Source organism: Mycetomoellerius zeteki, unplaced genomic scaffold (assembly GCF_001594055.1).
Source record: "Mycetomoellerius zeteki isolate Tzet28-1 unplaced genomic scaffold, Tzet1.0 scaffold821, whole genome shotgun sequence".
In the NCBI taxonomy this organism is placed as follows: domain Eukaryota; kingdom Metazoa; phylum Arthropoda; class Insecta; order Hymenoptera; family Formicidae; genus Mycetomoellerius; species Mycetomoellerius zeteki.
Genome location: NW_017257853.1, coordinates 544,347 through 560,529, shown reverse-complemented (window position 1 = coordinate 560,529; position 16,183 = coordinate 544,347). Strand labels below are relative to the sequence as shown.

General features: G+C 32.5%; 1 protein-coding gene across 1 annotated transcript in view; it reads left to right on the top strand.

Annotated features, from left to right (window-relative positions):
- Window positions 1–16,183, top strand: part of Cad88C (cadherin 88C) — a 33,208-nt gene that overhangs the window by 1,378 nt on the left and 15,647 nt on the right. Inside the window, 23 exon segments of the mRNA XM_018459388.1 lie at window positions 2,423–2,686; window positions 3,608–3,759; window positions 4,676–5,056; window positions 5,537–5,666; window positions 6,508–6,875; window positions 7,016–7,154; window positions 7,291–7,546; window positions 7,762–8,036; window positions 8,109–8,434; window positions 8,583–8,894; window positions 8,953–9,166; window positions 9,294–9,594; window positions 9,834–10,029; window positions 10,202–10,359; window positions 10,498–10,679; window positions 10,847–11,070; window positions 11,158–11,346; window positions 11,451–11,744; window positions 11,841–12,080; window positions 12,187–12,372; window positions 12,539–12,675; window positions 12,982–13,373; window positions 13,668–13,932. Of these exon segments, the coding sequence (XP_018314890.1) occupies window positions 2,488–2,686; window positions 3,608–3,759; window positions 4,676–5,056; window positions 5,537–5,666; window positions 6,508–6,875; window positions 7,016–7,154; window positions 7,291–7,546; window positions 7,762–8,036; window positions 8,109–8,434; window positions 8,583–8,894; window positions 8,953–9,166; window positions 9,294–9,594; window positions 9,834–10,029; window positions 10,202–10,359; window positions 10,498–10,679; window positions 10,847–11,070; window positions 11,158–11,346; window positions 11,451–11,744; window positions 11,841–12,080; window positions 12,187–12,372; window positions 12,539–12,675; window positions 12,982–13,373; window positions 13,668–13,932 (5,516 nt within the window). The 5' untranslated portion in view covers window positions 2,423–2,487.

The window sequence follows — 16,183 nt, the reverse complement described above, 5'->3', positions numbered from 1 at the left end:
GCTTATGTATCCTCTTATGATGTGTTATGAAATTATATCTCTTCTCGTTAAATAATCGGACAACGCCATTGTATCTCATCATAATTATTTGTACGATGAGATAAGACGCCATTAATTTCACTCCCACGGGTAACATTTCATCGTGCCACAGTGAAAAGGAAATTCATTTTGCTTATGTACTTCGTTCGCACAGTAACATCTGTTTATTGTCGTAACACCAGATGTAACCGCAGACCAACAGAGGGAACTCCGAAACTCGAATTTTTGCTGGCAAAATTGTCGAATGGCTAACAATTTCTGCGTCATATATTTTTCGAGAAGTTAATTTGTCGAATCCACGCAAATAACGTTAATTAAAATAACGGAAAGTTTAATAATTTGTTTAAGACAATGTACTTTCTCTTAACTAGAATTAAAACCTTTAAATTAAAAAAGTGAAAATCTTACGCGAGATTTATTTGAAAGATTATTACTTTCTTGCTTGCTCCTTTTTCGTAATTATCCTACCTTAATTTTACAGCGTTGAAAAAAATACGTACCGATATCAAAGACAACCGGCGGGTTCGCACCCGCCAAGATCCTTTACACATGTGTTCATAGTGTGGGGGAGCTCGTCACGCAAGGAAATTCTGTATAGGGTTGGCCGGGCAACAGACAGTATTATAGGTGTATGTCAATATCCCGGACGGTGTTATCATTCGGAAGCATGCATGGCAGGTGTAGGAAATGACGTCACGTACCTCGGGACAGCCCCCCATTGGAAACACGACCTTATTGCCCCTTTATTCGAACCAGCATGCATAGAGAAAACTTCCTTTAGATATACAAGTTGCTCTATTCGGTCAATGCTCACGAGGTCTGCTGCCGTACGAATAGCTCGTGTTGAAAGTAAAAATCGACGATTGTCGAAGAGAATAAAATTATTCTGAATTTAAAGCGTTCTATCGATCAATCTTATCGAAGAATTTCTCGATGCGCGAAGGTGAAGTTGTAAAGAAGCCGGAGAAAATTTTAGTCACGCAATCTTCTTCATGCTATGCATTCGAACATAACACATTCAAGTATTGTAGATAAAAGATTAGATGAATCATTATATATAATTAATTGCATTTGATAATTCTCAACAGTAAAGAATCCTTGCAGCAAAAATACGTAGAATAATATATTAGAGATTTTAAGGAAATTGTATACCTATACATATACATATGTATTAGTTTATTATTTATTGTACACTATAAATAAAAAAATATATAGAAATCACAATGTGATGTTTCAGAGTAATCATTTTGAAAATAAACGTAAAAATTACTTGGAGCCAAGTCGGAAAGACCTGGTTTACATTATCGTAAATAAAAATCGTGTTATCCGGTACAATTCTTATCAATACTCATCGGAATAAGAAGAGAATTCGTTTCCTGTGTGGCTACAGTCTTTATTCGTTGGAAATCAGATAGCGCACGTACATCGTACACATTTGAATACACGGGTATCCGCACATCGAGAAGCTTCGCACTAGCCTGTTATTTAGCAGAGTCTTAAAAGTCAAGAGCGTGGCCGATACACTCTGTTGGCAAGAAGAGCACCGTTCGGTGTGCTCACTCAGTGTTCCTTAAGTGTCAAACTATCTACTTAAAGAAGAATTCTTATACGAACACGAGTCAGTGAATGCTTTCACAGTTTTTGGTAACATATCTTTTATTGATAATAATCGGAGTTGCTCGTTTTGAATCGTAACACACTTTCTTTCCTAAGAATGCGATATTATATCACCGCTTCGTAAGATCCTAGAAGAATCGAGCAATGAAATATATCTTGCATAATATGAATACTAGCGGGTTTACTCGGGAGACGCATTCTTTTAATTATCGCGTACCGCACAATTTAAGAGCCGTGAGAAAACGTTTCTTCCGGTAAGCTTTCACTCCAGTTTAATCTCTGTGATCGTTCGCAGTGAGATACTCTTGACATTGCATCAAGACGACGTTTTACCGAGGAGAAAGCAACCGCTCAGCGTGAATATACCGGTTATCAAACTAAATGCAGCAAGTAAATAGACTACGTACGCGTGTACAAATCAAATGCATAAAGTTTATAAATTATACATAAAAAGTACGCGTTAAAAATACTAGAAATATGCAATGTGATATCTTCTAAATGTATGTGTATCAATTTACATCGATGATAATATATCACGCTCTTAGTCTACATTATTATATATTAATGCTTTTAATGAATTTAATAATTCCTATTTAATTATTTAATACATTATTCGTTTTTTTTTAAGAATGTATTAAACTCTATACAGAATTTACTTATAGCTTATATTTATATTTATATTTTTATTATATTTTTACTTACATAATCTGTTAATTATTTATACCAGCATTTTTACGATAAATTAATGTTTATGTATTAATTTCAGAATACTAAGAAGTGAAAGATTCTACGAAGGAGGAACATGTCGATTATAAATATCGATCGATCAAGATGATGTTGGATAAGCAAACGAGATTGTCTTCCTGGTTATTGCGATCATGTAAAAGAAGCCGGTTTAAAATAGAATTATACTTTATATTTGGATATTTGTTAACATATTGTTCGGCTAGAAACAATCCGCCCAGATTTCTCATAGATGGACAAACAGAAATTGTCCTTAGATTAAAGGAAGAGTCCGAGACTCCGATTGGTAAGAATAATAAACGCATCATTTTAAAAAAGATTACACTATTCTCTTAAGGAGTAGTCCTCTTAGTGATAAAATTACCGACATTACAGGTTAGAAAGTATTCCGAATTGACCGTACAGATTGCAAAATCCTTTTACACAATTAAAATACGTACAAAAAAGGTGCGAGATTGAGAAAAAAAAACGGTCGATTTAACGAAAAAATCGAAAATTACATTTAGTATGACTATTAAATTTTTAATAAGATAAATTTTTAATTTTTTCAATTTTCTTGTTAAATCAACCGTCTCGCACTTTTTTCTTACGCGCGTATTTTAATTGTGTAAAAGAATTTTGCAAGCTGTACAGCCTAATCAGAATACTTTCTAACATGTAATATTGATATTTCTGCAATTTTAAAAAAACTCCTTAAAGAGTGGATATCAGTCGAATATAAATTTTTATATGTGTAACAAGCAAGCGTTAATATATGGCTACAGTTTTTATTAATTTTTTTATTAAATAAACAGTCAAATGGAAATTTAAGATCGATTAATTCATAGTGAAAGAACACGAGAGCATCTTCTATGCATACTTGTGCTGGTTGATTACGAATGACAAAATTTATTACTAGTTTAATGCACCGATTTTCGAGCACCGTTGTATAAACGTTGCCGTTTTGTTTTCAACATGCAAATAAGCTTGCGAAAATTAATGCGTTTCTTTATGACCCGTCTTTCGTTCTCAATTCTTTCTTCTTATAAATATGTGTATTTAAATATCTAAGGAAATTATAAAATTTATCTTTAAATATCCTTTATTGCTTTAAAAAGATAACAATTACTAAAATACTTCTCATTATTTTCTTCCATTTGACCATTACATTTTTCATTTTTATTGTACGTAAATAAAATTTATAAATATATGAAAATATTATTTATAGGTAGCCTAATTTACAAGCTCAAAGGTATCGATCCAGATAATGACATATTGACATTTGGTGTTCGAGAACAGCCTGGTAGTGACGTGATTCAAGTTGAAAATTTCGGTCTTAATGAAGCCAACATTTACTTAAATAAGTTACTGGACAGAGAGGTAATCTTATCCTAAATAATTTTTAAGTTACTAAGATTGTGAGAAAATTAATAAACAAATATTTTTAAAATTTTACATCAAATCGAGAAATAAAAACTAAATCTTAACAATTGCACGTCTTAATAACATAAATTGTCAAGTAAGAGAGCTATTAAACAATAACTACAGAAACAAAGATAAGACAGGAAGAGATACCGCAATAATTCTTATGTTGTCCCACTGTTATTTTTGTTTTGCACGAGCGATTTACCTTGTCTTCGGATTATAATTTCAATATTACAGTCCAACAAACCATTAAAGAGAAATTTAAGTATCAGCGGAGACAAACGTAATTTACTCATCATCTTTATGAGGATCCACTTCGTAAAGCTGTTATTTGTAGCGTCATTAGTGCACGCGTAAAATAATACGTTGATATTAACTTTCTATCGTCGATAATGTTCGTATATTTGAACCATAATAATCATCGCATGAGATGCTGTAATTTTAAAAAAATCTATATCGATTAAACTTTATTCAAATTTAATATTTTATCTCTTGCATTCTGATCTTCATCTATATATTATCTCAATATTTCAAGTAATTTATATGTATCTTTCAAATATATTAATAATTAATATTTAATAATAATTAATACTTTAAACAATCTAGAGTTCGCTATCAAATTCTATTCATGTTTTAGAATAGAATTATATAATATTTATAATTTTATATGTGTAAATTCTGACATATTTATATATTTTAATATAAATTTTATGTACATATTTTAATTTTTTAAATATTATATGTATCTTATTATACGACAAAAATTAAACGTATAAAATTATAAATAGAATTCTATCCTAAATTCTGACACAAATTATAAATCGTTTAAAGCAAACTTAATCTAATTTTAATATTATTTGTGTTTTGTCAGACAAGAGATGAATATGCACTCGTATTAACATTGACGGATGGAAGATTGGGGGAAGGAAATTTTATCACGCAAAGTCTGCTGCTTCTGGTCGAGGACATTAATGACAATGTACCAATTTTCCGTCCACATCCTACTTCGTTAACTCTTCGGGAGGATTCACGCCCGGGTATTTTAACAACGGTGGAAGCTACCGACGCCGATTTGGGTGCTCATGGTCAAGTGGTGTATTACCTTCAGGAATTGGACGGCGATAACAACGTTTTCAGTATATCGACCGTCAATGGCAAGGGCGTCATACGCTTAGTGGGTTCTTTAGATTACGAACGAAAGTATCTGTATCAACTGCGGATCTTGGCTGTAGATCGTGCAATAAATGAAAAGGTATTTTATTTAAGTGTTATTATTTTTCATTATATATTTTATTAAATTTTATCAAACTTATTTATTTCTTTCAAGTATCATAAATAATAGGAAAAATGGACGCGACTTTATTTTTATAATTCGACTATCCTGCTATGTACATTTAATTCATATATATTTAATGTACATTAATTCGTATATACTTGAATAAGGTGCGTGTTTTCTAAAAATTTTAAAACTTATATGGGTACTATTTAACAAAATGCGATATGCGCGGATATAGATAAAAACCCGTACGACCCATAATTATTGAATAGTTCAATGACTTTTCCCTATAAAATTATGCGCGGTGAAGGGTGAACAATGCCAGAAGATAATCATCTACATAAGCATCAGTACAGTTATTCATTATAGCCATTTCTTTAAGGCAACTTCCTGTAGGTAGAGTTTACTTGTACTTAATTATTCGAGATAAAATATTTAATCATTCTTCCCTTCCAGGTAAATACGGGAACAACAGCGATTTTGATCAAAGTACAGGATGTGGAGGACCAGCCGCCGGAATTCATAGCCATGACGCCTGTCGCAAGAATTAGCGAAAATGTTAGGATTGGCACATCCGTTTTGCAAGGTCAGCATTATCTCGCAATAAAACGAAATTCAAACTATTTCTACAATTTATGGGACCTAATTTTAAGTATAACTTAACATGATAACAAAATAAATGAATAAGTATTGTATAACAAAGTTCATTTATAATGGATGATGTTACTTAATTAAGACAAGAAATTAATTAAGATGTTGTAATGGGCAATTTTCAGCTAATTAATTTAGAATTTAATTTTTGACATACTTCGACGCAGGCGCACGCAACGATATACATGTATACACACGTACACGTACGCAACTTCGGTCTTCAAACGTTGCAACAATTACAAATCAAATCTAAGCTATTTCGCTCTAATAATCGCATGTGATGCGTTCTTTCCTCTGTTATGGCGGAAGAATAACGCAAGAAAAGTATGCGAAAAGCTATGATCCGTTGTTCCTTTATTACTGTTCTTTAAAACTAGGATAGTCATAAACACTCCCAGGCGTTAAATAGCTAAAGCATTGAGAATAAACTGTGATCGTATATTCGAGAAAAAGGAATGAAGTCAAATAATTATATTTTTTAGAGCTATTTTTTTATTATTTAAACTTATTCTTTTATTTATTAAAATCACGCAATGTAGTTCTTTTTAGGATACAAAGTGTTTAAAAAAAATAATAAATGTTTTTTATATATAATATTTATATAAATATTTTTCGTTCAAAACAAAAACAAATTTTTTTGCATTTAAACGTTTTATTGAACGCCAATCGTTTTCAAAAACTATTGTGACCTTGATATTTTTAGTGTGATTGTGGGACATTCTGTATATAAAATTTTGTGGCTCTAATGTATAATATAATAATAAATCTTGTTGCAGTTCGTGCTGTGGATGGCGATAAGGGGATAAACAATAAAGTGACTTATAGCATCACGAAGGGACCGAGATATTTGTTCGATATTGATGCGACTTCTGGTCTCGTGTTTACAAGAGCGCAATTGGATAGAGAGGCTGAGGAGAATAGTGATGGCACTTTTATTCTCGAAATTACGGTGAAGGAAGTATCGAAAATTATTCCACCGCCGTCTGTTAGTACCGAGGTGACCATTATTCTTACCGACGTAAATGACGAAACGCCGACATTTAGAAGTATGCTGTACCGTGCCGAAATAAATGAGAACGCGCCGGAAAATACGCCAGTTAATTTTATTGGCGATGCTGTACCAGAAGTTTTTGATCATGATCTGGTAAGTTGGAAATAGTAAGAAAAATTTTTTAAGTAAAATTTTAACATTCGAAAAAATCAATATTTAAAAGATGCTGCTTCTTTATAAAATAATCTTTTCTTATTAAATTTTGAGAACAAGTACAGTAAATTTTTTTTCAGGGTTCCAACGGCACATTTCGAATATTCATTGAAGGCGATGGTGGAATGTTTGATGTAACACCGTTTCGCGGGATCAATGAGGCACCGTTTTTAATACGCGTTAAGGATTCGAGTAAACTCGATTTTGAAAAAATATCTGGTAAAGATGTACATTTTTCTTCGTTATAATTAGATGAACTATTATGAAATTAATGTCAAAATATAAACGTTATATATTTGTCTTGTATCGTATCACTTACGTATATATAAAACTTATGTATTTTTGATTCTTATAGTGGTAAACTTCACTCTCGTCGCGAAAGAAATCACGCCGGTTTCGCCGAAATATAGTGCGGTACCAGTTACGGTCTTTATAAAGGATCAAAATGATAACTATCCCGAATTTACGAAAGATATCTACGAGGTGTCGATACCAGAAAATTGTGTCGAGGGAACAACTGTGGCTTGGGTACAGGCTTTAGACGCAGATAGCGATAATTTTGGAACGCATGGAATACGATACACAACTTTAGGCGGTAGCATTGCACATGCGTAAGATAATAAATTATTAAAATAATTCTTAGACTCACACACAGTATTATACTATAATTTTATATACAGAGATTTCTATATTTATGAATCAGTATAAAAAAATTATATTGAAAAGAGGAAGAGATTTTTATCTAATATAATTAGGGAAATTCTAATAGCGATAAATTATTAATAAAATAATGAAAGCATACTATAGATTAAATCTAATTTTGTAGATTGACGATAGATCCTCTTACCGGCGTAATAACGGTCAAACATCCTGGATCCAGTTTCGATCGAGAATTAGTTGCTCGGCATTATCTCACCGTCGAAGCACGAGATAATCTTGGAAAAGGAAATCGCAATGCTGCGCAATTGATAATTAATATTGATGATGTTAATGACAACGCTCCTATATTTCTGCAAAATAAATACGAAGCGGTGCTGTTGGAGAATGAAGATCACTTTGAATCGCCTCTACTCGTCGAAGCATCCGATAACGATTTGAACGGTCAGGCAACGTTTAACAAATAAATAAAATATATCTCTATCTATGATGTGTCATGTTTACATATGTATACAGGGACGCGAAACAGTGAGATAGTCTACGCTCTGGTATCAAGCGAATTTTCCCGAAATTTTACTATCGATCCGAAACGCGGCATTGTTACACCCACCCGTCCCCTAGATTATGAAGCTCTGCCTATCAATCAAGGACACAAAGAAATGATCATACGTCAATTAAGATTGATAGTGAGAGCCAGAGATATGGGCACACCAAGTTTGACTTCTGACGTTCCTCTAATGATTTATTTGAGAGACGTTAATGATAATGCTCCGGTTTTCGAAAGAACTTTGTATAAGAGAAATATTCCTGAGGACTCGCTAGGTGGCACGAGTATTGTACAAGTACGTAATTATCATATAATATTAAATATGTTATGTAAGACGTCGTAAGTTCAAATTTTTTAATTATATGGAAAAGTAAAAAACAAGAAAAAAATAAATAATTAGATGTTATTGCGGATAAACGATGAATGAAGAATTATTTGCATAGGTAAAAGCGTGGGACAAAGATCTCTCTTCGCCGAATAACAAGTTAGTTTACCGAATTCAGAGCGGAGCCGGAGATAAGTTCGTAATTAGTCCCGAGACAGGCGTGATCCGAGTGGCGCCGGGTTCCAACTTAGATCCGGATCTTACGTCGCCGAAAACCACAAGATATAACTTGAACGTTATCGCCATTGACAGCGGTACGGAAATTCAACGGACAGCCGAGGTTCTTGTGAATATCACAATCCTAGACGTCAATAATAAACCGCCGGTTTTTATCGATCCTGAGACTGTCACTATCAGAGAAAATACTCAGGTATGTTATCAAATGCTCTACTGATTTCTCAATGCTATCAATAAACAAATGATTTTAGGTCGGTGCTTACGTTCATCGCATAGTGGCACAAGATCCGGATGTAGCTCCGATTCTACGTTATCGTGTAGATCCCAACTCATCGGAAGCACGAAATGAGGAGGGTACTTTAATCAAAGTGCAAGAATATGACTATTTAGCAGCGCTAGAGTTAAATTGACTAGGACTTGTAGTCGAGGATTTGGCCGCAGTAAGAGGCTTGCAAACTGCATCTGGTTAGTTTTACTTTTGTACATGACAAGGTCTTACTTCAAATCTTTTTTGCAAAGTATTTAAAACGTTTTTGAAACTTTTGTGTCGCAAAGATATTTTATTAAAGCACATAATACAAAAATTTTGCAGCTACATTGAGTATAATTATCGAAGATGAAAACGATAATAATCCTAAATTCCGGAGACCATTTTATAGACGTTCTGTTACGGAAAATAGTAAAAATGGAGTTAATATCGTGAATATTGTTGCCGATGACGCCGATAAAAATCGTAGCATTACATATTCTTTACAAGGCCCGAGAGAGATCATCGACCTCGTGCATTTAGATCAGGAAACCGGAGAAATGGTCGTCGCTAACAAAATCGACAGAGAAATGTACTCGTGGCTAAATTTAACTGTCAAAGCCACAGATTCTGGAATTCCACCTCGGTAAGAATGATGCAATTTAATAATTATTAGATTATTATGAGGTTATTATGTTACGTAAATGGATTTGCATTAATTTCTCTGGACAATTCCCTTTTCATCTCATTATATTATATTTAATTTTAAAAACAATAAAAATTTATAACTAATTAATTTACCAACATTAAATAGATAATAACGTTCCAACATTATTTTTTTATTGATATATATTAAGGTGACTTAAATTGTATTCAATTTTGTAGATCAAGTTTATCAGAAGTATACGTTCAAGTCTTGGACGAAAACGATAATAATCCGTATTTTGTTTCGAACATTAGTAATGTGACTGTTATGGAGAATTCAAAAATTGGCACAGAAATTGCTGTAATACGGGCGGCAGATTCTGATAGTGGAGATTATGGAAAAATCACTTATCTCTTAGACAGAATATCTTCTCAGGTAGGAAACATGACAACAAACTTTGCAGTTTCATAATAATACACAAACACAAACATTTTTTATAACTACATTTACCATTACTTTGCAGCGTATTTAAGTAATATTTAGTTGTTCTTTCAAACCAATGTAATATAATAATTATATATTAATTTATAATTGTTATTTTAAACAGGGGACTTTTGCTATTCACTCAGAAACGGGATCACTGACAGTAGCTGACGTTCTCGATTGGGAGAGCAGACACAGTTATGTTTTGGTTATAGAAGCGTGGGATAATTACCAATTTGGTTATACCGCGGGAGAATCTCGAAACGCATTTAAGCAAATCCAGTATGTTCACGAAATTTCAAAATACAATTTCTCGACTTATTAATAATAAATATAATTCTAATTTAATTCTAATTTAATTTTAAACTGTACATAAGTCACTTAGACAGTATCATTGTAAAACAAAGCATATTGTTTTAGAGTTACAGTCATTGATGTGAATGACAATGCTCCGAAAATGGATATACCTCAAGACTGCATCTCGATATCTGAATTTCACGACATACGAGACTTAATTTACGTTATGAAAGTAAAAGATGCTGATGACCCGACTACGCCGAATGGACGTGTTATAATTAGAATCACTTCCGGCAATGAATTAGGTGTGCAATTAATTTTTGAACATTTTTTTTTTTACCTAACTATAATATTCGATATCAACAATACATAATGCAATTAAGTATATATTATGAAATTTATGAAATTCTACTATAATTAATGTACCTTCTCAAATATTAAATATAATTAATTTCGAAATTTTGGTCAACAGGTTTATTTATATTGGAACAAACTGACCATTGGACAGCAAAGATAAAAGCTGCGCAATCATTAAGAGGAAAATTCGGAAATTACACATTAAACATCGAAGCACACGATTTGGGAACACCGTCCAATAAGGATAAAGGAATTTTAAAAATTTGCGTCACGGACTACAACGATAATCCTCCTTTATTCATCAGTCCCCAACACAACACCACCATCCGCGTTCCAGAGGTTCGTGTTTCTGACTAATTTGCATAATGCTGTATTTCTAACAAGAAACGACATTAATAATGTAACGTAATAAAACGAATATTTCAGAACATAACAATAGGAAGTTCGATTATTCAAATTGAAGCGAAAGATGCCGATACGGGATTAAACGGCGACGTGCATTATCGTTTAAAACAAGACCTTGCGGGCCACTGGAAGACTTTTCGTATTGATGAGAAAACCGGCATAATATCCTTAAAATTACCGCTCGATAGAGAGACTCAAAAATTATATGAGGTAAGTAAACGCATATAATCGTGAAATTTAAATTGTATTTTACTTTCTGTTAATTATTTTATAAATTTTTTGTAAATAAAATTGACAAATTATTCCCGACGTAGATACGTGTCGAAGCATACGATTTGGGTACCCCGACGCCTTTAAGTTCAGATCTCGATTTAATTATTTACGTGCGGAATATCAACGATTTTGAGCCGCAATTTTCAGTGAGCGTTTTTAATGTTAACTTCACGGAGGAACAGCCACCAGGGTCAGAGATGGTGTTACTCCCAGAAACATTTGATAATGATGACGTTGACGAGTTGGACGATCCTCCCACCCAAGTCTGTTATTTCATAGTTGGCGGAAACAACGGTGGACTGTTCATTTTGGATATTTATAAACACGAACTTGGCGTAAGTCGCTTATTAAATTATTTTTCGTTTTCTTATTTTTCGTATTTTTTTCATCTCTTGACGATTGGAGAAGAATTGATATTATTTATTGCTTAGACTGCTAAGTTGCTGGACAGAGAACAGCAAGAAGAACATGTATTGCTTATTAAAGCAACGGAAGATTGCAAGACCGTGCCGGAAAATCAAACAACGTTTGACAAGACTGATGCTACTCTATTACAAGTTATCGTAAAAGTTGATGACATTAATGACAACGCACCGCAATTTATTAAAGATGTTTTTACGGGTGGCGTTACTACTGAAGCCGACTTTGGCACGCAATTTATGCATGTGAAGGTAGTTATATTATGCTCTAAAAGGCAGTATTAATTAGTATTTAATTTTAAGTACTTAATATTTTTTTAAATGCATTTAAATACATTTATGTGAATGTATGTTATAGTCAATTGATGCGGACGCTGGCAATAATGCCATACTCAGTTATTATCAAGTAGGCAAAATTCACATGACGCTTACTGAAGGCTTCGAAGATATGCAAATGCAGCCTTTTCTAGTAAATAAAGACGATGGAGCAGTGAGTCTGAATTTTGATCCTCAACGAGGGATGAAGGGATACTTTGATTTCATGGTACACTTATTTTAATAATATATATCATTTTGATAAAATTGATATACATTCTTGTATGAACAAACGCCGCGCTTTCGATCTTTTCTGTTATAATTTTATAACTTATTTAATATAAAACAATAAGCTAAGTAAGATGTTGTTTGTATAGAATATTGTATAAATACAGGTACTCGTTAACGATACATATGGCTTGCAAGATACTGCGAGAGTTTTTATCTATTTATTACGGGAGGATCAAAGGGTTCGTTTTGTTCTCCGTCAACATCCGCCAGAAGTCAGAAGTCGAATTGAGACCTTCCGAGAGTAAGTGTACCATATTTTGCATGTGTCATATAAAACTAAAAATGATAAATTTTCATTAAAATAAAAAAATATTGCATGAAAAATTATTTAGAAAATAGATAATTTCAAGAAAATTAATAGTTTATTAATATGATATTGTACTATTGTAATATAGATCTTATGCAAAAGTATGACAGAGTAAAATATTTCTGATTATGTTTCAAATTTAAATTCTTTAAATTTTGTAAAGAGTTGAAGGGCATCTATTCCCCCTTCCAAGTAAGATCTAAAAATATTTCAGCTAACATCTAAATTCTCCATTCACAGAATTCTGGGTAACGTCACTAGCGCTATAATTAACGTTGATGAATATAAAGTGCATGAAAATCAAGATGGTTCCGTAGATAGAACGAAAACGGATTTATATTTGCACCTCGTAAATCGTCGGGACAATTCGATTCTCGAGGTATCCGAGGTCCTCGAGTTAGTCGACAGGAACATCGAGAAACTCGACAATTTATTCAAGGAGTTCAACGTCCTCGATACGCAGCCAGCAAAGCCCGAACCGATTATACAGTATGAACAAGCTGGAACGACTTTCTGGCTTCTCACGTTGACCCTGTTTCTAGGAGCTCTACTAATTTTGTGTGTCACTTTATGTTTGTCTCAAAGGGCTTCTTTTCGAAGGCAACTGAAAGCGGCGAACGCATCACCATTCGGTATCTTGAAATGCAAATATTATAACTATATCTACCCGTTCTCTTCAACTCCTTTCGCTTTCTTTGACTATTGTTTGCCACTCGTTAGAAATTCTGTCAAATTAATGTTTACTTTTAGAATTTCAATATAATTGATAAAAATTTGACTTTCCCATCAAAAGTTCTAGAATTGATTAAAAAAACAGACTTTCGATATTTAAATATTTTTTTGCAAGGAAATTTTTAATAATTTTTATCACAATATTGTTTCCAATATTACAATAAAATCAATTTAATTTATTATCAATTCTAAAGGTGCATCAGACTCAGAATTTATCAGAAGTCCTGGTCGCGTCCCGAATACTAACAAACACAGCGTCGAAGGATCGAATCCTATATGGATGCACGCTTATGAAAACGAGTGGTTCAAGAACGACGAGTCGTTCAGCCATACGTCTGAAAGAGATTCTCTCGATGAGAATGCGCTTAATAACGAAGAGATGATGAATGAAGCTAATACAAACCAAAGATCTGAGGATAAACCATATTACATAGAACCAAGAATTTCAACTATTTCTAGGTATGAAGCTACTTTTACATTATGTTGCCACTTATTTCTGGTTATAACCAATGTAATTGAACATATTAGTAACATGATTACGAAAATTGAATTTTTTTCTATTTTTTTCATACATACATCATGGAAAAAAATTCAACTCATCGGTATTATATTTTAAATTTCAAATATTTTATATTTACAATACGATATCATTACGCCTAATATGTATAAAATGTATAGCATTAATCTACATATATATTTTTTTACTATTACAGCGTGGAGAGTATCAATATTCAAAATAATTTTGACAGAAATTCACCAATTTACTCAGGACAAAATACAATCGTCAATCCCTTAGGAAAAAAGATCGAAACAACAGAATTATAGCAAATCAATAAGTTTTGAGATCACACGTGATTCATGCTATGCCACTGATTATTCTTTAGATGTAGAATAAAACCAAGGATTACTTTGTAAATAATAATGTTGCATAAAAATAGAATGACTCGTCATCGACTGTTGTAACTTATACAACATTTCAGATACAAGATTTCCGCAAATTATTTATTGTAATTTGTATATTTAATTCATAATTCATGCCTTTATGAATGAATTGATATGTATGTGTTGACACGTAAGATGTTTTACATTATGAGTGAGTATTTTGAACGATTTAATTTATACCTTGATATTAGTCAACATCTACTACTTGCACAACGACTTATCGTACAACAAATTTTTGTACACCTTTGTATTTTTTATAGACAAATAAATTTTTTTCAGTCAATTCTGTGTTCTTGTTTCTAAACGAAATTCTTTTCTGCTTAGAGAGAAGAAAGCGAAACTGTGTACTGATAGTTAATCACGTTAATTATTCTTACGACATCTAAGTAGTCGAATATCTGATATACATATATAACCAGATAATTAAAAAATCCGAACTACGATCAGGATTATAAGATAAGTTTTATTCGCACAGAATAGGAGGTCACTGGTTGAAAAGTTAGGTAGCCGAGGAAACGTTACCTATTCTCTTATCGTCTTCCTGAACGTCAGGGTTGCGTGCAACCTCATGCTAATCTAAAGCAGCTATATAACCGACCGGTCAGTGGTCGACCACCTAGGTACAAGCCTCTTTAAGACGTTATGGCGTCCTTTGGTCTGTTCATATTACATTCGCTATTATATGGCGTACATTCCACCGCGTCGGTTATTGTCCGAAAAGTTATTGTCCGGCAATAATATTATTAAAATGCAAAAATGTTTTATAAAAACTAATACACTTGTTCACATAATTTATGTTTTCTTTTCATTTATATTGATAAAACGTAAATAAAAGTTAACAATAAATAATATTTGCGATAATAAGATATAAATAATTTTATAGACGTCTAAATTATTCTAATTTAAAACCTTACAAGTAGTATTTTATCATGACATTTTCTCATTATTGTTTAAATTAATGAAAAAGTGCGCACTAAAAGTCACGATTGTAACCCTTGAAGATTAGGTTTCCGATGTTTATCAATATCCCTTTTCTAATAAACACGAAAACCCACGGTAAGAAACCTTTCGTATTTAGGGAGTCGCTATTAACTTCTACTGTCTGATTTATCAAGACACTGAATAATCAGAGCTACATTATTTTTTAAGTTATATTTAAAAGCAAAATTTTGGCAAAATCATAATATTATACGTGATGTTTTGAAAATATTTAAAAGATTAAATGTAAGCTATCTAGTTCACCTTTTAAAAATTTTAAAAAGTTAAAATTCAAAGAATAATCAGATATATTAAACTTTGTCATACTTTAAATAAGATTTACATATTACAAGAAAATGTTATTAAACATTTTATTGAAAATGTCTGCTCCAATTTAAAATTTTACGATATTTATATACCAATAATATGACGTTTATCTCTTTAGATTATATATCTGTATTACTTTATGATACTTTACATAAACACAAAAAATAGAAAAAAGTAGTAGTTATCATTTATGCATGATGATTACATCTTATTTGATTGATTTGGACAATTCCAACATTCGAAAGCCCGTTAAGTACCAGTTACAAATAGTTAAGTACACCTTCGATATTATGATGGAGGGGATGATCGTCGAACGTGACGTACACGTGACTCGTACAACCGCATGAACGTGGGGGTGAACAGTACAACCCCTTTCACACGCGCGGAGTACGCGGCCGCGTGAAGTGTGCTTCCACGCGATCCTCGAGAATGCTGTCTCTGGATCACGGATCTGGTTGTTCGC